Here is a 15,401-nt window from a genome sequence, read left to right as displayed (position 1 = left end):
AGGAGCCTTACTATTGGGGGCATCATATGGGGGCACTACAGGGGCCTTACTACTGGGGGCATTACAGCGGACTAACTACTGGGGGCATCATATGGGGGCATTACAGCGGACTTACTACTGGGGGCATCATATGGGGGCATTACAGGGGCCTTACTTCTGGGGGCATCATAGGGGGGCACTACAGGGGCATTACTATTGGGGGCACTACAACTGGAGTCACTACAGGGGCCCTTACTACTGGGGGCACTTCAAGGGGCATTATTACTACTGGGGCATGCAGGGAGCATTACTACAGGGAGCATTACTTTTAGGGGCATTATTACTACTGGGGGCACTGCGTAAGGAACCATTACAGTGGGCATTGCGTAAGGGGCACCATTACAGTGGGTATTTAGTGTAAGATGGGACCCATAAATTGTCAGGTAGGACCCAATTTTTTTTTTTTTTTTTTTTAAAGCGGAGGGTCCCACATATTTTGTCACTCACCGCGGTCACTGCTTAGTGTAGTTTATTGAGTCTCATCAAATACCCCTAGCAAGTGATATATCAAATGTATCTGGGTCAGTAAGTGGATTCTTATTAACAAAAGCACCACTATACAGTGAGGAAAGGCGTAACGAATGGCTTCCTGAAGGAAGACTTAAAGGCCCATCCAAGGTTTTCAAATAACGGTAAAAAAAAAAAAATTACATAAAAGCTATAAATGAAAGATCTCTATACATACTATCTCGAAGAGTCTCCCACGCCCATTGATCATTTTTGAAGAAAAGATGTCTTTTAATCTCTTCAACACCATTTCGACCCAACCGGATCTCCCTGTGCAAGAAAGCAAGATATGGATTTCAAGAGCTATTCAATTTGAATCTTTGATTAGCAGACTACTCTATACGATGAAAAGCCAAGTTACTGTAACTAGACCGACAAAATAAGGTTATATTCAGGAGCCATTGAGTAAAACCCTGAAGCCAAAATGAACTTTTAACATGCACGTCTATTGACCGCAACAAAAATGACCTCCAAATATTTAGCACCTGCAGTAATTTAAGCTAATTTGACACCTGGCTCTCTAGATTTTTCTAGCCATAAACTCAGGCAATACAATACCACCACTAAGTATATTCTTTTAACAAAACACCAAATATTTCCTTATAAAGGCACATGTCAGTAGTTTTTAATCAGCTCACATATGCTCATAGCTTCCTTTATTTAGATAAAAATGACATAGAAGCAGACAGTGATGTCAAATACATTAAATGTTCCTTGCAAATCTGGGTATATAGATGATTTTATCTGTCTGTAGAAGACATTGTGCCTGCTGCTGCCTTATAAGGTTTTCCATTACAGTGCTATGAGCAGAAAACACTTTCAATTTAAAGATTTCAGCTGAAATGGGTATTTACTCAAAGCAGTCTCATGCCAATTACTTCTCTTGGCTTTGCTTTTCAACACTACTATATTTACGGTAATGTTCTAGACCTCCAATTCCCCCACCACTGATGATAAAAGTATAAAATTAATCAACTTCCCAATTGCATGACCAGCTTAATAATGCATTTAAATGCATTTAGGGGAACAAGGCCTCCCCAGGGCCTTTCCCTGCATTTTTCTTAAAATGGTCTGGTGCCGGAGGTGCTCACTGCGCGGGGCGTCGACCCAGGCCCACCCTGCACTTGAGGCGGGCTGCAGGGATTGTAATCGCTGGGGCACCATCTTCCCTGGAAAGCAAATGCAGCAGCACAGCAGTGAAGCCGAACTGAAAGATGCGGCTAATTCGTCATCAACAGAACCATTTGTCTTAGTGCAATCCTGCTGGTGGCTACAGTGTCTGCCTGGGTGTGGCTGATGCCCATGTGGTGTTACCTGCTGGCTCCTCCATGCCTTGCATTCAGCATTGCAGGCCTGGCAACATTCCACTAGTGGATAATAATAATTTGTGGAAGTGGGATTAATGCTCTTTACCTATCTGGTACATTGTCTATGGCAGGGCTCAACAAATCCCAGTGGCCAGTTCGCCATGGCTACCAGATTTTGCTGCCTGGCTACCAGATTTTTGCAGTGAGGGAGGAAGCAGATCCACATCAGCCCCGGCAGAGAATCTTGCCTATAGTATTGCGGTGTTCATTTCATGCACAGGAGTGCATGTGCTGAGTTTCGCCTACGGTGACTGCTGTGCCTGTGTCCGTCCTGGCCTGCTCTGACCCCTGCTGTCTTACCCAGTCTACGCTGATCCTCCAGTAAGTCCCGCCTGTCTACCGTCTGCTATCTCCGGCTGCATAGAGCTCTCCAATAATTGGGTCTATGCTTTGCCAGGTACTGCAGAGTGGCTTCAGAGGGATATAGTGGTGTGACCACGAGGGGAGGGGGGTTTTGTTGTACTTTCTGGCACCATTGTTTTATGTGACATGTGGTCAGTTATTACTGGAGGGTGAGGCAGGGGAGCTGTGCAGAGTAGTGAGAGGGCCTCCATTTTACTGTATCCATTCAACTGCGACCATTTTGTGGACTAGTATAGTGTGTATAACAGTTGCATAACACACAGAGCTGTGTTCCTCACACACGTAATTTTTTTGGGGGGGACGGTGGTCTGGCTCCTACACTTACATCCTGGCTCCTAGATTTTATAAAAATTTGTCAAGCCCTGGTCTATGGTTCCCCTTGCTGGGAGCAAGGAAGGGATCATGGCCACTTACTGCTGTTAGCACTCAGTGATGCCACCTGGCTATTTTACTTCTAGGCGAGGCAGGAGAACACATCCATTTCAGGAGGATCTCATTATACCTTATGCTGAAGACAATGGGAGAGGATTTACAATGCTACAGGTACAAGAGCACTCTTTGGCTACAGTGTGGCTATCATTTGCTAACCCTCTGTGATTATAAAGTGGTGCTGCAGACTTGTAAGGTGTGCAGGTATTGCGTCTGCAAGCACTGGGTTGCCATTTTGAAAACAAGGTTATTCACAGAAAACATTACCTGTCCGTGAGGAATGCACATATCAAGTTTTTTGCCTCTTTTGAAATATCACTGTCCTCAGGGAATGTGAGCGAGTTCTTATGATTCATGATTTTGCTGTACGTTCCAACCAGTGAGTCTGCATAAAATGGGGTGTCTCCTACACACAAAACAAAAAATTGCAAAACATCTTTTAGCAGTTCAATATTTCTGAGATACAAAAAATATGAGACACTGATGCATCCCTGCATATAGATATTAATAAAGAAAAACAAGTTTAAGCAAATGCACTGAATGTTTGTGATCTCCCAACAATAGAATTAGCTGTACATACACAATGAGAAGTATCTGACATATCCTGCCTATGGGGGTTATAGAAAATGTGAGCCCCCTGCATAGCATATGAGGAAAACTGCGATATCTGAAGAGGAGAGCCAGCTTGGTAGCACTACCACTGAGCCATGGACAGCATGGCACATGGTCACTTTCCTTGGAGATAAAGTGATAGAGCACAAGCCAGGCTGATTCAGGTAACAGTGGGGATTCCTGGTGATGGCTGGAGGAAGGACCCCAAATTAACAATCCATTGTGGGCATGTTTCATTAAGGAGGGGCTGCCCAGAAGTAGACCACCATTTTACCATTTGGCGTATATAATTACAGATTTCAGCAGCATTCTGTATCATGTGTGATTACATATATTAAAGTATGTACAAAAAAGAATAAGCAACTGTAGCATTTTGCTTAATTTCAACACCCGTACATCTTGTTATGCGTAGAAAAACCAGCCCTCAGCACATACTGAATGAATGCATGAGTTATAACACCTGCATTTATCCTAACCAGGTATCACCCCTCCATCCAACCCCCACAGCTATGGAACCAGTGCGTTCATCAGATAACTGAAGCGGCAATCTACACCATTTTAATTTATCACTGCTGATGCTGGGGTCCTGAGATAAGGGAAGCTATGAAAACACAAAATAATTAAGAATAGCCCCATAATCCTGATTCTAAGATCTGTATCATATTAATTCAACGCCATACAGACACATTCAGCTCTTTGGTCTGAATAAAATATTTGTAATAATTAGATTAATTTTATGACATGATAATATAATAGCAATTCAGTACAGACCACTAAAGGGGGTATCCAATTAGCCACTGTAAAATATGGCGGCTAATTACCTAGCCCGAGGCTATCCAATTAGCCCCGAAGTCGGCCTGACGCCGGCACTTATCAGGGTTTTTTTTTTTTTCAGGACCTGATGTGTCCCGAAAAAGAATCCACAATAACTGCCGTTTTTTCACCTGAAAAAGGCGAAAATACATAGGTGCCGTGATAAGCTCGCAGACCTATGTGTTTTCGGGAGAACTATCCTATTTCGACCGTAATAATAGGATAGGGTGAAAAAAAAACATTGGCGAAAATTGGGGATAATCGGCAAAAAAATCCCCGGTTTTCGCCGATCACAGGGGTCAATTAGCGCCCGAACAAAGTACTGGGTTAAATGGATACCGCTCTATATATGTTGATCAGTTACATATGCTGGAAGTGTTTCAAGATAAACGTGGAGGTTTGAAGGGTTCCATAAACCTCCAGGCCAACTTAATGGTGTCCTATTTTCCCATGTAAGCTGGTGATAATTTCCAGGACACTGGTAAGGAACTTACCTACTAGCATTTCATATAAAAAGACTCCTACAGACCACCAATCACATTCTCTTCCATAGTAACCGTCACCTCCCTGTGACTTTAATACTTCAGGGGAAATGTAATCAGGAGTTCCTACAGCAGTGTCACAACGTACCATTCCTTCCTGTGTGCCAGAGTTAAATATGTCACTGGATTAATAAAGGGCATTAATTCATCAATACAGCAAGCATAGTAAGTAAAAAAAAAATGATACAATAGTGCTGCATAATGCTTTACATTCATTCTAATGCTGTAAACACATTCTCTCACAGTGGGTTCCAATATTACAGAAGTCATTAATAATGGTTTCTCGAGTTTACCAGTAATGAGTTACAAAGAGTGAATCCAGTTGCAATTTAGAGAGTCAGAAATAACTATGCATGGCTTAGGTCACTCGTATCAGACCTGTCATTTGCTTTTTTACCCTGAAGACTGTACTTTTTCTGCAAATTTGCATCTTATTTCGCTTATGGTTGCTGCAAAGTCCATTGTGCATTAAACAGGGCTACTTGGTGCAATATGAGGATAGGTGTATGTGGACCATACATGCCTACTCTCCCGATTTGGCCGGGAGCCTCCTGAAAATCGGGTGCCGCTCCCGGCCCCCCGGAAAAGTAGGCAGTTCTCCCGACTTCTTCAGTCCCCCCGCAATGTAGCGCTAAACACTCCCTGCTAAACCGACCTGGCTGCTTCCTCCCGGAGGAAGCAGCCAGGATGTAGGCAAGTATGATGTGGACACATCTGTACATTGTGGTTCTTGTTATTGGTGTATCCGTTAACGAATAAAAACAGACCACCCTATTCCGATCCATAACCTCTTTATCTACTTGTGTGTTAATACTACCAATTACTTTACAAGCTTCGAAAATGTTAAACACTGTTTATACAAACACAATTTACATTCATTTCTATCACTTGCATACAATGCTTGTATATATTTTTAGGTCCACAATTTTTTTTACAAACTATACATACAGCAGGCATATGATAAACTAAGATATTTACATACATTAATATTCCTAATAACTTGAGCAAACTGCTCCGAAAATTATGTTCTTTCTGGCATGTAGCATAGGCAAATCCTAACAACACTTATGAAATTAGGGGTGGTCCTAGAGCTTACCCGGTTCATCTTCATACATGTACCAAAATCTGCAAGTTTTAAATGACCAGACTTATCCAGCAGCATATTGTCAGGCTTCACATCCCTGTAAATTAAAAATTATGAAATCAGCTAAATCTTTTAAGAAACACTATTTGTTCTAGATCACAATTTATGCATATTACTTTGTGGATCTATAGCTGGGGTATATAGATGGTATAAATGACAGACCATGTCACGACAGACATAATTGCAAAAACAGGATTTTGGTACTTACCGATAAATCCCTTTCTCCGATTATTCCACAGGGGACACTGGAGTTCAAGACAGTGGGGTATAGACGGTGGTAGAGTAGAGCCTAGCACTTTAAATAATTTAGAAGTGTGACTGGCTCCTCCCCCTCTATGTGCCATCAGCCCCAGTTTAAGAACTGAGCCCGAGAGGAGACGGAGGACAATAGGAAACGAGGAGAAGGAGAGGACCACAGAACGGAACAATACTGACTGAAGGAGAACAGGGGAACCCACTGCAGGGAACACATGCAGTCACACAACCTTATGAAGGAACCGAATAAAACAGCAGGTACGCAGCGCTGGGTGGGCGTCCAGTGTCGCCTGTGGAATCGGAGAAAGGGATTTATCGGTAAGTACCAAAATCCTGTTTTCTCCTTCATCCACTAGGGGACACTGGAGTTCAAGACAGTGGGGACGTCCCGAAGCCAACCTCCCAGGTGGGAAGCGCGGAGAACTTACCGACCCTTTTGCAAAACCGAAAACCGGGATCGCCAAGAACCGTAGGCCTAATGGAAAGGCAAGAGCTGAGGATCAAGTGTCGCAGAGCAGAGGAGATAATCAGAACTCCTTGCTAAACAACCACAAAAATTCCACAATTTACAAGGTAATTCGAATGGAATAACGTCTAGTGAGAGAACACCCGCAGATGAAAACATCAAAAACAGCGTAAGCTCAGCTGAAAACAGACCAAGCCCAAACTAGAGTCGAACATAGGAAGCTGTATAAGTCGCAGACAGCAGCATCCTAGCACTGCTAGACATAACTCGTACAGATATATGTATGAAATTACCAATCTATAGATACAGAGCTGATCCTGTCCACAGACTCCTAACAAGAGTATACAGGGAGGCAAAAGTCAAGGCCAAACAGTCGCCCTGGACCATTCTTGAGGTCCAACTACTACAAGGTTGTCAACCAGCGGAAGGGTTAGACCATAGAAGTCTCCAACCAGCATAGAGATCCCACTGGGCATGAGGCAGAGGAGGCTTTGAAAGAATTGAGACCACAATTCCTTTCAGAGGGTCAGACAGCAGTACAACCAACTCTGAAACAGAGGGATAAAACAGCCACTGAAACCCTGCAGCTGTAAAACCCCATACCAGACCACTGGCTGAGTGTCTGGCAGTCCCATCAGTTGCCTGCCTATTGAGTGGTCACTACCGCTTGGGGCAGGTCTCGAACTCGTGTATGGGGCGCCACAGCAACAAACCCCAAACAGCAGACAACTTCCAACCTGATAGAAGTGCGTAGTCAATACCAACTGCTGGCCCGAACATAGTATATAAACAACCCGGATACCCTGGCAGTTGAAAAGCATGGATGAAACAACCACCCAGTGAGAGCTACCAATATAGGGAAGCATCCCATTCAGCAAGACTAGGGCACTAGGACACCATAAGGAAACTATCAGGTACCTGTCAGTGTGATGAAAATATCCACAGATACTGAACAGGAAAACCAACCAGGCCCCCTGCGTGAAACATAATGACTTTCACACCTTAATGTAAAGATGTGCATTAGTCCATAGATGCGCTACAGTCCTGTATAACTCCAACACATTCTAGTAGAATATGCACCCACACAACAGGAAAGCTCTAAGTGTAGAGCCAACTAATAAAAAGAGCGGATGGCTGCTAATGCTGCAGCTAGGGTGCGGAAGGGAGACTAAGTAATGTCAGGTTGCATGAAATAATAGCATCTTCCGAGGCATTAGTGAGGTACCGCTTACCTGTGAGCAACCAGAAGCCCTCTAGACGCTATGTAGAATGTCACTGACCTTCTCCATCTCACAGCAACCCGTCACGTCAGATATAGAGAGAGTAGCTTCAGTGGGCCAAGAACCAATGCTCTACAGCACGGACTTCAGTCTGGCGATATTGCCGTAGGAGATACTGTAGAAAACTAGCAAAAAGTTAGTGGAGACAATGAGGTCGTACAACAGGACTCTTTACCTGAGCGTGTTACATTAGGGATGTGTATCCATATAGATTATACATATACCCCAAACATGGTCTGCTAGTGTAAGTATCAGTACATTAACACTTATAATGGTTAAGTGCGTAATAATCAAGAGGCAGGAAAGTGAAAGAAATTAAATAAGACCCTGTACTGGTCAAGATACACATAGAAATGTTACATATTTGATGATGGATAACCACCAGTGACCCTTGACAATCATAGTGATCACAATGCGGGATTAAAATTGAACCGCAGGGCCAATGATTTACTTGATACCCACCAATCAAATCAAGCCAGGCTTGACCCTGCCTATTCGGCGGGTGGTCCTAGATCTTCAAGCACAGGAGCAGTAACTGCAGTCTGTTGCCCTGAGGATGGAATAGAACCTGGATTCTCTATGTACTGCTAGGAAATGTACCTAGGGGCCACCTTATAGCCTAATTTTATTGAGATATGCGACAAGACAATAATATGGAGTACGGGAACCTATACGGAGAAAGGTACCTGTATGTAGACATAGAGTGCATGAATTATCCCAAGTAAAGAAGGAATATATCTGTTGTTATAACCCCAGTTAGGGCTAAAAAACATGTTCTTTTTAATTCTTAGGAAATATTCATACAAGAAATGAGAATATCAGTATACATACACACAGGCAAACATAGTTGCATGAGAAGGCAATCTCTTTGAAAGGAAGAGTTAGTACCACCATAGTAAGTATACTTGTCAGACTCCTGCACCAGGAGATCATCATGCTATATCTACACACACACATGCTACCAAGTGCGCCACTGGAGTGTAGTTGTAATACTAATAATTTAGCCGAAAAGGGGCTCTGTAGATATAGACTGACTGGAACAGAGATGTAACCCCAGGAGGGTGTAAGTACCTATCTTATATACATGTGTGGACTACCAGAAGGCTCCCAGACAAGTATAGGGTCCATACTAGGAGCAATGCCACAGGGAATTGTGACCATCACAATGTAAACTGCAGAGCATGACTCGAGAGTATTAAATATAATATATATATATATATATATATATATATATATATATATATACACATATACATATATATTTGTAATCCCATCATCTGTGGAATTAGAGGTAAACCTAATGATTGTGGAAGCATAGGCATACCTACATATGTATATGTAAAGCGGAGTTATTGTACCAACCTACCGCATCAGGGGAGTCCAGCCTCCAATCGCAGCATCTTTCTTTTTAAAATATGCTAGGTATCAGACATAAAACTGATAAGAACAGATCCTACCACTGCCTTTATGGTAAGGATAAGAAGCGATACATATATATCCATAATGTATACGCGTACCTACATACACGCTCAATAGGTGACGATAATATTTTAAAATTAGAACATGAGCAATAGTTAGAGCCCTGAAAAGAACTGTGTTCGAAAGCAGGGCTTAGTATAAAATGCCATATATACATACATGTGGCTTACCTCCACACAGGGAGACTGCTCATGTGCCGCGTGTGGCAGTCCTCTGCTACGGCGTAGGCCAGATATTTTAGCAGTGTGCTGTCCCAGACTGGTTTAGATCCTGGGATCCTTCTGTCACTGTTGTACTCGCCTTATCAGGTGAGTCATTTGAGCTCCAGTTGAACCCACTTGTTCAAAGTGGGAATCAAAAGGACAAACTCTGTGCAATGAAGTATACTGCAGTATATTTAACTTATACAGGCATATTTCACACAGACATAGATCAATCAGCAGATCATGTGGAGGGCAAAGTGACATGGACACAGCCTCTATATATTAGGCTGCGGCCTGTTCCTCCTTTAGCTAGTGTCAGGGGCCCGGACACACACTCTATAATAGTTGCGGCGGGTCCCATGATAAGTAAAGGTGCTGCTCTTCACTGAAATTTGACACTAGTGAGTACTGATTAATTACTTAATCAGACAGACGAAAATAAAGTTAAAATATAGATAAAACTACTAAGTGTGGGCTGGAGCTCAGCCCTATGTGACCGGCTCTCTCAGACATTTCTAAAACTGGGGCTGATGGGGCATAGAGGGGGAGGAGCCAGTCACACTTCTAAATTATTTAAAGTGCCAGGCTATACACTACCACCGTCTATACCCCACTGTCTTTAACTCCAGTGTCCCCTAGTGGATGAAGGAGAAATACCAACAAAACTCGGGACGGGGAGAGGCGTGGTGCTGCAGGCCCGCAGGTGTCAGGTTGTGATTAGCGGGGTGCCTCCATAAGGGCGGGGCAAAATTTAGCCTTTTCTAATTGGGCAGGACGTTGCACCCTGCTGAAAAATCCTAGCGGAACACAAAGTCATCTGTTTTTCGCAAATCTGAGGTTCGGCTACATAAAGCCGAAGAGCCCGGACAACAGTAAAGAAATTACCAGAAAAGCCACTGCAAGGAAGCGCCAGGACCACAATGGGCTGAGTAATGTGGAACTTGGAGATGACCTTCCGCAAGAAGGAGGGTTTTGTACAGCGCTCCGCCACGATGTCATGAAAAATAAGTTAAGGAGAGTGATGGGATAAGGCAATTGCTAGGAGGAAGTCTGTCTTCCAAGTAAGAAGCGGTTACCAAAGAACAGACTGTAAGAAATTCAGGTCCCACGGAGAAGTAGGAAGAAGAAACAGAGGTTAAAGTCAGAGGACCCCCTGCATAAACATCTGCAATTCAGGAAGAAAGACAAGGTGATGCTGGAAAAAGGTTGAAAGCGCCAACACCTGCACCTTCAAAGACCCCAGACACAAACCAGTGTCCAGACCCACCTGGAGGAACAAAAGAATGTTTATACCTCAGCATTTCCATTATGTTTCCCGGTTGGAAGAAAGAGAAAACGTATTGGTATACAAGAAACGTTATTACCCAGCGAGTTCAATCGGGTTCATGGTAACACCTTCAACTTATAGTTAGGTTCTAAATGAATGAGTACAATTGTTGAATTTGTACGAGGTTATAATCAAATTAATAATTCTATGTTATAAAGTAAAAAAAAAAAAAAAAAAAAGCTTAGCATTTGGAGAATACAAATAATTTGATTTTGATATGGCATATGAGCTTAATTGTTGTGCCCAAATAAACACATTTTCTTTCTAGTTTCTGTATAAGATTTTCTTTGTAAATCTTTGGTTCTGTTTGGAAAGTACCTGTGAATGAAGCCCATTGAATGAATAGCATCTAAAGCCAAGACCACTTCGGCTGTGTAGAACCGAGCCCATTTCTCAGGAACGTCGTAGTTGCTCATTAAATTTACAAGATCTCCCCCAGGCATATACTCCATCACCATGTAGAGATAACGATCATCTTGAAAAGCATAGAATAGCTGCATATGGGAGAAGATTCAGGAATTGTTATAACTGGGGGAATACTTCGGAAAGATATCTACACAGACTGATAAGCTGCTACTTAATCACATTCTTGGTATATATTGGCTTAAAACAGGGCTCAACAAATCCCGGTCGCCATGGCGACTAAGATTTTAGTCCTGGCGACCGAGTTTTCCAAGCCCCCCGCCGCCACAGGGAGACTCCGTTTGCTGGGCAATTTTACCAGCGGGTGGCCGACTCCACACAGCAGCGGCTCACTCCTGAGCTCCGGCGTCTGGCTCCCCCCACGGGCACTATGGGAGAGACGTCATGACGTCTCTCCCATGGTTCCGAAGAGCGGCGGATAGCAGTGTACGCAGGATCGGGGATTAGGTAAGTATTCTGTTTTTTTGGTGTTTTTTTTGTGTGCGCGGCACTATTACAAGGGGCTTACTACTGGGGGCACTATTAAAGGGGGCTTACTACTGGGGGCACTATTATAAGGGGCTTACTACTGGGGGCACTATTACAAGGAGCAAATTACTGGGGGCACTATTACAAGGGGCAAATTACTGGGGGCACTATTACAAGGGGCAAATTACTGGGGGCACTATTACAAGTGGCTTACTACTGGGGGCACTATTACAGGGGGCACTATTACAGGGGGCTTACTACTGGGGGCACTATTACAGGGGGCACTATTACAGGGGGCTTACTACTGGGGGCACTATTACAGGGGGCACTATTACAGGGGGCTTACTACTGGGGGCACTATTACAGGGGGCTTACTACTGGGGGCACTATTACAGGGGGCTTACAACTGGGGGCACTATTATAGGGAATTTACTACTAGGTTGAGGGGCACTGAAAGGGCATGTGTGGTGGTCTATACAAGCTTTCAGATATTTTGGTTATGGATGATGGTCTGGCTCCTAAACTTTTAAGATGGCTCCTAGATTTTACAAAAATTTGTCGAGCCCTGGCTTAAAACTTTAGTAAAGAGATGAAATGTTAAACCTCCCTTTTGTTGTATGGGATACATTACTCACTTACTGGTATTACAGTTGCTAAAAGGACAACAAAAGGTGAAAATAATTGTACACAAATTTGGTCCTTGTACCTCTATGGGATGTAAGAGAAAACCTGCAAGCCAGCAGAACCAGATGTGGTGTTCCGGAATGGCACAGCGTGTTTATGTCGGGAACTGAATTCCTCCCGTAGGATAAGAGCAAGTTTCCATTAATTTATTGCAATTACCATTTTCAGTTCAAAGGGGGAAATTCAATTGTTTAGTCCTGCCTCAGCTCCCATCTGAAGTGACCGGGAGCAATTTAATTGTTTGTGCCAATGGGCGCAAGTGCTGTGGGCTCCCAATTATTTCTGCTGGCACCCTCCTGAGGTACAGTAGCAAGCAGAAATCAGCCTAAAAGTCGTGCTTTTGGGTGATCAAACTCATCATGCCCAGTAGTTTGCACAGGATTAGCCGCTTTAGCTTGGTCACTATAAGCAATGGTGCATGCGCCCATCCGTAAAACAACTGAATATCGTCCGTTGGGCACCCAAACACAAATTCATCCCTAAATGCAGTTTCTATATTGCTTGGTATTTCAAAACAGGTGTGCTCTATTAAAGATAAAACACAGAAACAACACAGGGTTTAGACAGCTATGGTCCTGTAGTATCTTTGCAACTCATGGCTTTAAATAAGGACTTACATACTTTTTTTTGTTTTTTTAATAAATGCATGTTTACAATGCACATACACATGCATTCCTAAATGTATTTTAGAACCCATTATGGAAAAAAGATTATAAAAATATGCTGCTACTTGCTGTTTGATTACATTATGTCAAAAGCAAACCGGTTTGTGTAAATATGCATGGCTATTAGATCAGTATATTCAAAAAGTAACAATAAGAGGGGACAAAAATGGCTGCAAATATGAATTTTACACATTAGAAACATTGAAAGCAAAAATAAAGCAATGGATGTTAAAATAATAAACTATAACAACCTTTGGGGGCTTGCACATTTTGCAACACTGACCAAATATCTGCTATTATACAATATGAATTACAGTGAAAGGTAAATAAAATAAAATTTGAGAACTAGTTTGGACCATTTTCATAATAGAATCCATCAATGTTAATGTCTCCAGTACACCTATTAATATCTGGAAATGGACAGCTGATCTAATCCCTGGAAATATATGTAGTCTAAAAATTTGTTATTTATAAAAACTTTAAAAAAAAAAGTGTAAAACAGCTGCCCCATTGTAGCTAATAATTTTCAAAATATAAACTAAATTAACAAGTGCCAAATAGGCTGTGTGGCCAATCAGTAGAAGTCGTGAAAGGGTGGAACTTAACTGTCTTCAATACCAATTGTCACAATGCTATAGCATAGGCCAGACACAAAAGTTGGATGGGGGAAGAACACTGCTTCTACACTATTTCTCATACAGTTCCTGTATGCAGCCACTCTCCCTTACACCATGGCATTGCCCAGTCACATTCAACCTAATCCTCATTAACAATCACATAAATGCGGTCGTGAAAATACCTCAATCTGATACAGCTAAAGATTTAAAACAATAACACCCTTTTCTCATCAAGGCAAGGACCAGGGAAAAATGCAGGTTGTGTGTTGTTGTGAATGTGCTGACATGGGTCACATGACTTTAGTGCGCACCCCTGGTTAGCCTGAGATATGACCAAGAAACATCAATAGTCGATCGGAGGAACCAGTTGATGTTGCAATGATGTACAACCTATTCCAGAGGGGAGACATGGGTCTTGTGTGAATAACGAAAGACCGGGACTGTCTCAGGACAAAGTGCAGGTGAACGGGTTCATCTCAGGTTGAATCCATGTTCAAAATCCTGTATCAGTCCCGGTGGTTGTTCGAGAACGCAAATAACTGCAAAAGATTATGCTTGGAGGAATTGCTACAATATATTACAGGCTGAAGGTTTGAAAACGGATCAGGAAAAAGGACTAATTACCTGAAAAAATTGTATAATGAATAAACACCCCAAAAATGTAGACAAACAAGCACACTAAATAAAGTTCTAATATAATGATACTAATAATGGGCTTTAGTATGGTTATCCTTAAAAGCTGGACTGTGAGTGTGCCTTGAGGACCGAAATTGGGAAACACTGCTCTCTTTATGCAACTAACCTTAATAAAGAGCATATTTTAGCCTACTCCCAGTCATTTTCATTACCACTAAATATACAGCCTTTTCCCACCACTTAAAATGCACCTCTAAGGGACTTTTTTGTACCATGGAAACTAACTCTATTCCTTGTACTAATGGTGAAGTACCATTCACCAGTATCAGTGGCAGCACAGTCCCTAAGCAGATACCATTCACACAGGGAGTGCAGCACACAAACCTACATTAACAATATCTCTATGATGCTCGGACTCTTACTAGCCCTTCCTAAACCCAGTACATCATGCACAAAACTGGGCACTGCGTAACTGGTGGACATATTAAAAGCAAATAAGTCCCACAGTATAATTTTGGACAGAGGAATTAATTCGTGACTGTACCAGTTTCTTTCAATATTTAGCAAAATTAGATGGGCTTCCTGTGGAGGTGACATGATATGATGCACATCACTATGAATGTGTTACTTATATAGCTATATACAATGGGACGAAACTCTTACAGTACCATAAGTAGATAAAAAATTATTTCAAAATAACATACCTGCACAACCCAGGGACTGTTTGCAAACGCCATAATATCTCGCTCTTCCCAGAAGAAGGCAGAGTCTGATCGCTTTATCATCTCCAACTTGCTCAAAAGCTTCATTGCATAAACTTTTCTTGTAGATTTGTGCCTGACCTTTCATATGAAGAGAACATATATAAAATTAGGTCAAGTACAGTGAATTGACCAAAAGTTTAAATGAAGAACCTGAGCTAACTTTGGTCAATATGCAAAAAATTATTATAGCAAAAAAAAATTATACAAAATTCTGAAATTAGACCGAATCAAAATGAGTGCCACTAAACCTTGCCTCCTGGCACTGGACGCAAATGATCCATCACTTGATTTCCAGGTTACAGCAAAGGCTGTTACGGC

The 15,401-nt window shown here is 42.4% G+C and overlaps 1 protein-coding gene across 3 annotated transcripts in view; it reads right to left on the bottom strand.

Moving 5' to 3' along the window:
- ROCK1 (Rho associated coiled-coil containing protein kinase 1) overlaps nt 1-15,401 on the bottom strand; it is a 162,763-nt gene that overhangs the window by 68,919 nt on the left and 78,443 nt on the right. For all 3 annotated transcript variants that reach the window (XR_015878207.1, XM_088469623.1, XM_088469622.1), the window contains exons 4-9: nt 15,024-15,161; nt 11,145-11,320; nt 5,769-5,853; nt 4,625-4,769; nt 2,973-3,111; nt 725-816 (exon numbers count right to left, since the gene is read on the bottom strand). Coding sequence is in view for 2 of the 3 variants with exons in the window: in XM_088469623.1 (XP_088325749.1) it covers nt 725-816; nt 2,973-3,111; nt 4,625-4,769; nt 5,769-5,853; nt 11,145-11,320; nt 15,024-15,161 (775 nt within the window). In the remaining variant the exon portion in view is untranslated. The remainder of the gene's footprint in view (nt 1-724; nt 817-2,972; nt 3,112-4,624; nt 4,770-5,768; nt 5,854-11,144; nt 11,321-15,023; nt 15,162-15,401) is intronic.

This window comes from Taudactylus pleione, unplaced genomic scaffold (assembly GCF_031769625.1).
Source record: "Taudactylus pleione unplaced genomic scaffold, aTauple2 ptg000093l, whole genome shotgun sequence".
Lineage (NCBI taxonomy): Eukaryota > Metazoa > Chordata > Amphibia > Anura > Myobatrachidae > Taudactylus > Taudactylus pleione.
This window is presented reverse-complemented; position numbering and strand designations above follow the sequence as displayed.